At 41.5% G+C, this 8,482-nt stretch overlaps 1 protein-coding gene across 1 annotated transcript; it reads left to right on the top strand.

Annotated features, from left to right (window-relative positions):
• The first annotated feature begins 285 nt into the window (after positions 1–285).
• RAB14 (RAB14, member RAS oncogene family) lies at positions 286–7,595 on the top strand. The gene is made up of 7 exons (XM_003211330.4): positions 286–391; positions 1,008–1,061; positions 2,510–2,687; positions 3,790–3,856; positions 4,705–4,792; positions 5,097–5,127; positions 5,470–7,595. The coding sequence occupies exons 1-7, from the start codon at positions 340–342 to the stop codon at positions 5,645–5,647; spliced, it is 648 nt and encodes a 215-aa protein (XP_003211378.1). The 5' UTR covers positions 286–339; the 3' UTR covers positions 5,648–7,595.
• The last annotated feature ends 887 nt before the right edge of the window (positions 7,596–8,482 follow it).

Below are 8,482 nucleotides of genomic sequence, written 5' to 3'. Positions count from 1 at the left end.
TGAGTGCTGGTCTGCTTGGTGACCATTGAAATCAAGAACCTGTTGGAGTCTTCGATAGCTTAAAGGTTTTCTTGATGACACTGAATGGGTGTCAGTACTGAAAACATATTTCAACTCTGGGACTTCAGAGCAAATGGTATGGGAGTTCTGCTGAATGCTGGGAAGTGCAAGAACACTTCAACTGTGAATGAGAAGATGGTTGGGGGAGGGAGAGGAGTAAAGGTTCTTTTTTTTTTCTTCTTGGCTTATGTGGGCTCAGATGGCTGAAATGGGTTCTGTTCAAATAAGTAGCAGTTCTGATATGTTCTGCTTTGTTTTTGTTTGTTTTTTAGTGCCACAATGGCAACTGCACCTTACAACTACTCCTACATCTTTAAGTACATCATTATTGGTAAGTACTGAGATACCATGTTTATGCCAATATCTGTGTGTAACAGCGTGCCTCCAAACTACTGTTGATTCCTGTTGCAGGTTACTTACGGTATGGCACTAGCTCTTTGAGTAGTTCCTCATCCCACCTCAGTCCCTCATAGATCACCATGTTTGCCTAAAGCTTTAGCAGCTGATAAAAATGAATGCAGATGCTTTGTGTGCTGCTGTGACTGCTGCCAGGTGGGCTGGGAATGAGGCTGGTTGCTTATCCTTATTTTTGATAGACTCACAAGTAATGCAGCAGGAGGGCGAGCACTCAGTGTGGTGTGCTTCAGTTTCTTGCAGGTCAGCTTATTTTGACCTTGTGAAACAAGTGTAAAGTCAGTAATGCAGTTATCATCATTTGTGTATTTTCTGCTCCACCCTTGCTTGCAGCTCTGTACCTGTAACCAAAATTACAGTGTGGCTGTAATGCTGATAAATCTTGAAGGCTGTAGCCAGGTGTAGGAAGTTAGGAAGTTGCGTGTTAGACCTGAGAAAGGAATGGCTGCCTGTCCCTGTATGTGTGTTGTGTGGGATGAACAGAATGTGTTGTGATGCCTTGGTGTCTGCCTTAACTGCTCTTTCTGTAACAGGGGACATGGGTGTAGGAAAGTCCTGTTTGCTTCACCAATTCACAGAAAAGAAATGTGAGTATTTCAACACAGTGTTCATTGAAACTGGTGTACTTCATCTCTCTTTCCTGCCTTTCTGCTTCTGTCATAGGTGAGCTTGATGTGTATCCTAACATGGGTAGGTTTGTACTGTGCTTGGTCAGGCTTCTGTTTTGACATCTGCTGTTACAGAAACAAAATGCTGATGTGGTAATAGCAAGAGTGATGTCAGTTCTATCTGAGAGTGGGAAGAATATGTGCATTTCTACAGCTTTTCCAGGGAATTGTGATATGAAGTAGCAAGATTTATTGTCTGAAGTTTGCATGTATTTAATATTGGTATGGCTTAAACACAGTAGTTATAAAAAAAAAATAAGTACTTAAAAGGGGTGGGGGGATTCACTTTTCATAGACTGCAGATTTAAGCATTGTCATTCTCTGTAGCTGCTGTGACTCATGGCACTAGGACTGCTCCTGCGTGATGGTGTTCAAGGCTTTCAGCATTCCGTCTCAACTGTAATATTTCTCCATGTATGCTATCATAGCTAATTAAGAATTAGCTTCAGCTCTTTCTACTAATGTGCATTGTACTGGAGTTTGCAGTGGCTGTTATGAACTCCTGTGACTTCCCATGTAGCTCACGCTCAATGGACACGTCTGTAGTTATTTGTTAGTACAAAGTTAGTCTTTATCTTGCACTACTCTGTGCAATAACTCTGTGCACGCTGCAGATTAAATGTTCCTGTTTTGTAGTAGGAAGTGAATTTTTAACTGCTGCTTTGAATCCAAACCCCAGATAACCCACTTGTTTACGTGCTACTTTGCATATGGTTCCATTTATGAACAGGCAGTGACTTGTTCTTACAGTGTGTTGAGCAGAAGGGGTGCAGTCAAACAAGCTGATTTGTAAAACATTTCTGCTATGGGACTCTAGAATAAAGGTGGTATTCAACCTTTCTCTATTTTCTTGACTGCTCGTAAAGATGAGCATCTTAAGATGGATTTATTGTAATCAATCAGGTGCCTTTTAGTATTTGATTTGCTGTATGAAAACTTCATGAAATTGACTTTTCTTGGATGGTCACGGGCTTTGCTCAGTCTGAACCAACTTGAATATTTGTTTCTCAACTGTTTCAGACTTTTAACCCTATCTTGGTAATTCTCTAAAGCTTCTGTATCCTACTGCATTAAAATAGTTAACAATTTCTGCAAGGACAGGGCTGAGGATCAGCTGACTCAATACTTTCTGATATGCACGGTGTCGGTTATAAATGCACTGGGGAAGACAAGGAATCTTTTTATTCTTAAAACAGCAGTTCAGGAAATAATTAAGTGATACAGTTCAATTACTGTACTGTAAAAAAGGCCTTCTTAGGGAAGGAAGATCTGTTCAGGATGTCGGGAAGGCGATGGTAGTAAGATCTCTGAGGCAAGGACACTCTGCACTACAAAGATCTGATCTTCTCTCTTATTTTTCATGACAGTTATGGCGGACTGTCCCCACACAATTGGTGTTGAATTTGGCACAAGAATAATTGAAGTTAGCGGCCAAAAAATTAAACTACAGATCTGGGATACAGCAGGACAAGAGAGATTCAGGGCTGTCACACGAAGCTATTACAGAGGAGCAGCAGGAGCTCTCATGGTCTATGACATTACCAGGTAAGGTGCTGCTGGCTGTCCCTATCGTCACTGTGTTCTCTGGAAGCTCTTTGGGTACTGCAGCCTTCTATATGCTGCTCTGCCCCCTTGACTTCACCAGAAGACTCAGTGTCATGTTGTGTGAAAGTTACCACCATTCTTTTCCTGAATACTTGAAGTGCTTAAGAGCTGAAAATGAAATGTAGGGAACTGAGTGCTTTTCTTGGAAGATATCACTGGTGATAAACCAAAGGATACTGCTATTTCAGATCTTGGCTGTTGTGTTGAAGTTGGCTAGAAAATTGGCTTTGCCCTTAGAACTTGCCTGCAGTACACGAGCTTTTCACTTGCTAGTGATGGAGGGAGGCAGTGAATGCTGCTGCTTACCTAGCGACAATATTCTGAGTAGGCATAGGACAAAATATTGCTTCTATTGCAGCAGGCTGTGCAAATGTGTTTAATGTATGTGTGAGAGAATTGGAGGAGTAGCCCATGAAGAGGCCCGGAAGTGAAACTTCTCCAATGGAAGGAGATGGCACAGAAGCTACTCTGTTCTACATTTGCAAATGAAAATTAAAGATGCTTCTGGGAGAACAATTAATCAGATGTGCAACACTTCTGCCTTCCTGTATCTCCCACCGCATCTCCAATTGAGGCTGTTCTTGATGTTCTTTGTGCACTTCTTATCTTTTGTATACATAAATGTATCACCTGTTTGCTTAAATACAAAAGCAAATGATGTGATGTGCTGTTTGTTGTCAAGGTTCTGTACAGAGCTGTACTGCTGTATCCAGCTCCCTAACAGTATCTGACAGGAAATCCTTTAATGTGTTTTATATAACACAATATGAGCGTTGTCCTTGTGGAGACAGTAATACCACCACGGACTGAAGTGTGAATTGCTCTGTCCTTCCACCTTGTTTGTGTTGCTCTGGTTTGAAAGTTAGTTTGTTGAAGTCTTGGTGCGTGTCCAAACAAGATGCTGCTGCTCCCTATTCCTTGAACAGGGCAGAGGAACAGGTATGATGTGTTAATGTGCTTAATGGATGCTAACTATGCTGATGGCACTTAAATAGTTAAAAAATATTGTAGCTAAAACTTGTACTCACTTGATTCTTTGCAGAAGAAGTACGTATAATCACTTAAGCAGCTGGCTGACAGATGCAAGGAATCTCACCAATCCAAATACTGTAAGTTGGACTCTATTTAGCATGAAAGCAAGATTGCTTTTCTCAGAGCAAGAGATGGAAGGCTTAGGCCAAAGCATCTGCGGTGATAGCAGTGTTCTTTAAAAGGAACTGCCTCTGTTTCTCAACTACTTAGCACAGAATGCCCTCACTCTCCAGCGGATCAGTAGCTCTTCCCTTACTGCAGTTGGTGCAGAAATGTAGGTTTTTGTGCAGGAGAACAATGGCTTATTTCAAAAATCTTACTGTGCTTTACTTCTTGTGGGCCTTTTTCCAGCTGTTGGAGACCAAAATTATGGTAACCTCTGAAAAGAGCTTAACTTCTCTTAGTACTGCTTAGTGCCTTGTGGTGGTAATGAGGTGAATTGGAATGCAGACTGAGTCTTGAGCAGAAGCTGTCCTGGTCTTTGGAGGAGTAGGAAGGAGGGCTGTTCTGCATCTTTCTGGCTAAACAACCTTCAGTCCTTCAGTCGTCTTGTGAATGACTCTGAAATGCTTTAGAACCAGGCTTTTGGGAAGACTCCCTACTGCAGTGAAGGAGAACTTGTAAAGATTCTGGTTGGATTAGCAGATGACCAAACATAAGATGTACAACTTTCAGGACTGACGAGTAGGACTGTTACTCTCTAGGACCTCATCTCATGAGAACGGCTTAAAGAATTTGAAGATAGCAGCTGTTCCTGACCATAGAGGGGCACTGCTAGAGCAGCACTGCCCTGAACATACATGAGTTCTGCAGTTATGCTTTTTCAAATACTTCCTTTTTATTTTTCATCTTTTATAGTAAAGAGGGTAGTAGTGATAAAGCTAATGAGCTTTTTCTCAGGCTGATTTTCTTTCTTCTGAACTAGGTGATAATCCTCATAGGAAATAAAGCAGATCTGGAAGCACAGAGAGATGTTACATATGAAGAAGCCAAACAATTTGCTGAAGAAAATGGTGTGTTTTTCTTTTTCCTCTTGAGCCATTGTTTCCTATGTGATAGTGATATTAAAGTGAGCTCTCACCCAACAACTTACAAAGTTACGTTGTTATATGTACGAACTCCCGTGGTGCCTCAGCCTGTATTAACTCCATCTTTGGAAATCAGTTTGTGTATTGATGATGCCCCAACTTTGTCATAAAATATCATGGAGTACTAAAGTAGCCTTTTGCACATAACTGAATGCCACAATGTGACTATTTGGGACTATATTAAGCATATTATGCATTGACTGACAGTTAAATTTCTGTTTCTAAACAGGTTTATTGTTCCTTGAAGCAAGTGCAAAAACGTAAGTTACTTCTTCCTAGAGTAATGTGTCAGATCTTATGTTTAAAAAGAATGTATTGGTTATGGGTAAATACAGCCACAAGGTTCAAGTGTAATACTGTTTTACTAGCAAAAAAAAAAAAATCAGTTTGTTTTAGCCAGAGCTTGTTTCAGCCTCAGATGGATGAGCATGTGTGGCTAGTGGTGGTTCCCAAGGAGCCATGACTTCCCTCAGATGTTTCGAGCTCTCTGAGGTAGTGCTCGGTTCTTAATCTCACAAAGAATCAGGTACAACGTTTGCCTGTACAGCCTGTGTTGCTTTGCTGAAGTATAACCTAAGTAACTCCTGCTGCTCTTCTTGTAGTGGAGAGAATGTTGAGGATGCATTCCTGGAGGCTGCCAAGAAAATCTACCAGAATATCCAAGATGGAAGCCTGGATCTGAATGCTGCAGAGTCGGGTGTACAGCACAAACCATCAGCTCCGCAGGGGGGGCGGCTAACCAGCGAACCCCAGCCCCAGAGAGAAGGCTGTGGCTGCTAGTGACCTCTTTCATGGCTTCATTTCTGACCTTTCACCTCTGTCTGTTGGGAGCAGTGCTTTTGATTGCTTCCCTGTCTTCTGTACATCTTATTGGGTTTAATTAAAACTGAAACAAGTTTAACACAGTACTAAACTGCTAAACAACTTTAGATGTAATCAGGTTATCAAAGGCGAGTAGAGTAATAAAACCTCTCCTGCATGGTGAATCTAGAAGTTTTTTTTTTCCTTGATTGTCCTTGTGATAGTGTCACAGATACATAATTTAAACTGAGCACTGATGCTGGACTCATGATTTTACACTTTTGCAGGGCTTTGTCTTGTATGGTTTAATTTTATGGTTCTTCAGCCTTTCTTCCCCACCTCTTAACTGTGTAGAGCTGTCCATAGTAAAGGATAAGTTTTGTTTTGTGTTTTTTTTTTTTTTGCTGTGAAATGACTTCTGATGGTAGAAAGGGGCTCCGTACCAATGTGCTTTGTTGAAAGAATTCCCCATGGTGTGCATGTTGGGGGCAGGGGGGGCTGGCACAGGAGTGTACAACTTGCACAGGGAAACAAACATTCATTCTTGTGCTCATAGCTTTACATCATTTTTTGCCATTTTTATCCATTTGCTAACAGAACGTAAATATGTATAAAATTTGAAGGAACTGAGCTAACAGTTAAATACATCCTGTGTATATGATTTTAATGAAGAAAATGATTACTGGCATTAGAACAGTATGTAAGAAAATATCAGTTTGTACAGTATGACCTGTATGTGACCACATCGCCCATCAGTACAGACATAGGTGTAACTGCAGTTCACTAACAGCAGCTTAACTCCTTGGTGTTGACAGTGGACATTGTGCTGGGGGCACTCGAATCCCAGTGCTGAAATTAACACTAGTGGAATCTGTCCTTCATCTTTGCACTGTGGTATATCTATGCCATGTTATTAATCCCGTTCTGTGCAATCAGCAGTGTGCTAACCTGCTTTTTTTCTTCTGTAAGCATTTCGCATTATTGGGCTTCATTACCTGCCTTGCTTTGTATACCAAGGCTGGTTCTCTTGCACATCTTACGCTTTTATACCTTTAACTTTTTGAATGGTCAGATACTGAACTGGACAGTCAAACAACTTGTGTTCTTTAGGGAGTCGTAGCTACTGTTGTATTTTAACACTACAGCTGAGGGCTTCTTTGAGGGCGGGTTTCTTCTTGGAGAGTACCACCCTCCTGTGTAGCACATGTGCTACTTCTGAAAAGGGGAGATAGCAAAACCCATGTGTGTACATGACAACTATGTGTGGGGTTTATTGTGTTGTCAGGACTAGAACGTGTCACTATATGCAGCACTGGATGTCACATATAGCTTCATTTAAGAATACATTGAATACAGTTTCAAAAAGGAAAGGGTAAGTGTTTAACCACTATCAGATGTCCAACTTCTAGTCTTACTGCAGTGTTTAAAATACAAAGTAGTCTTAAATACCTTCTCTAGACACTAAAACTATAAACTGTTCAGACATGTAAGTCAACAGTGGTACCAGAGTATTGTACAGTCAATGTTAAATAAAAGCCAAAAAAAACTGGAATGTGCAGACAATAGGATTTGGGTAACTCGTTTGTGCGCTGTCCCTTTGTTTTGTCTGGTTAGTTTTTTTTAACTAGTACTCTTTAGTAGGTGGTATGTTTGAGCTCTACAGCTGATGCGTCCTGCTTAAACCAAGGTTGTACCACAGCGGGGTTTGCCCAGGGACCAGGACCTGCTGCTGCCATGAAGTTTGGAAGTAAATGTTCTAATGACTACAGCTTGTTGAGGTGCAATACCTGTATTCCCAGAATAAGTTACAGTAGGCCTTATTGTTTCTGTCACAGAAAGGATTTGTTTGGACTGCTGTACTCCTCATTTGATGTAACAATGCTATTAATCTAAATATTTGTAAATAAAGTACCTGTATCTAGATAAACTGCAGTGCCTTGTGTTTCTTCCTCTGGCCTTCTCTACTCGTGCTGTGACTTATTATGGCTGCAGTTCTTCAATCCTGCCTTCCTGGGCTATTTTCTACCTGCCACATTGCACTGGCTTGCAAATGCTGCTGTGTAGGCGCTTCTGCTTGCCTGCAGTCAGGGCTTTGGGTGCTGAGGAAAGCTGTTAGGAAGTTATGCAAGATTCCCTTCTAGTGGGGGCAGTTGTGCTTTAACTGCTTATGTTAACTTTTAAGAGGGGCCTTAGGGATAAAATGTGATTGATAGACCGCTTGTGCTTTTCTACTACCCTGAAGCCTTCCTAAGGCTACAACAGGCCTGTGGGAAGTGGGGAACATGAATATTGCTGCCAAAGGTGCCAGGTGATGATGATCATGTAGATGAGAGGGCAAGGCAGAAAAGCACTGAAATCTGCCTCCAGTAAAAGGGAGAGAAGCTCTGGAAAATCACTGTGTCCCCTCTGGCTGTACAGGCCTGCTCCAGAAGGGCTAAGAACAAGGTACTTAAAAGCCTGCTTCGCGTAAAGGTGGAGGAATGTCCTGTATTTCATACTGCCTTCCTGCTGCTCCTCACTTACAAAGCACTGTGTTTTTTGTAAGCTTGTTGCAAAAGGCCATACAAAATGATACAGATAAGGCTTCAGAGATAATGCAGCAATGCTTACCCCCAGCACCAGTAACTGCTACAGTGTGAATATCAGTGCAACAAATGTTACATAGGAGCTGCTTGGAGCTCGCTCCCATTGCTACCTTTAAGATTGCACTGGTAGCAGTGCATAGGCAGTACAGGGTGCATATTAGAAACAATACTTGGGGAGAAGAAAGTAAGGATGAAGGTAAGCTGTAGTCACAAACTTATTTTAAGAAAG

This window comes from Meleagris gallopavo, chromosome 19, assembly GCF_000146605.3.
Source record: "Meleagris gallopavo isolate NT-WF06-2002-E0010 breed Aviagen turkey brand Nicholas breeding stock chromosome 19, Turkey_5.1, whole genome shotgun sequence".
Lineage (NCBI taxonomy): Eukaryota > Metazoa > Chordata > Aves > Galliformes > Phasianidae > Meleagris > Meleagris gallopavo.
Note: the sequence above shows the minus strand (reverse complement) of the source record. Positions and strands in the feature narration are given on the sequence as shown.

What these genes read in the sequence shown, in the direction of transcription:
- RAB14 (XM_003211330.4), top strand. Translation starts at nt 340, where the DNA reads ATGGCAACTGCACCTTACAACTACTCCTACATCTTTAAGTACATCATT. An exon ending in CTTTAAGTACATCATTATTG is followed by an intron (nt 392 to 1,007) that starts GTAAGTACTGAG and finishes TTTCTGTAACAG; the next exon opens with GGGACATGGGTGTAGGAAAG. An exon ending in CCAATTCACAGAAAAGAAAT is followed by an intron (nt 1,062 to 2,509) that starts GTGAGTATTTCA and finishes TTTTCATGACAG; the next exon opens with TTATGGCGGACTGTCCCCAC.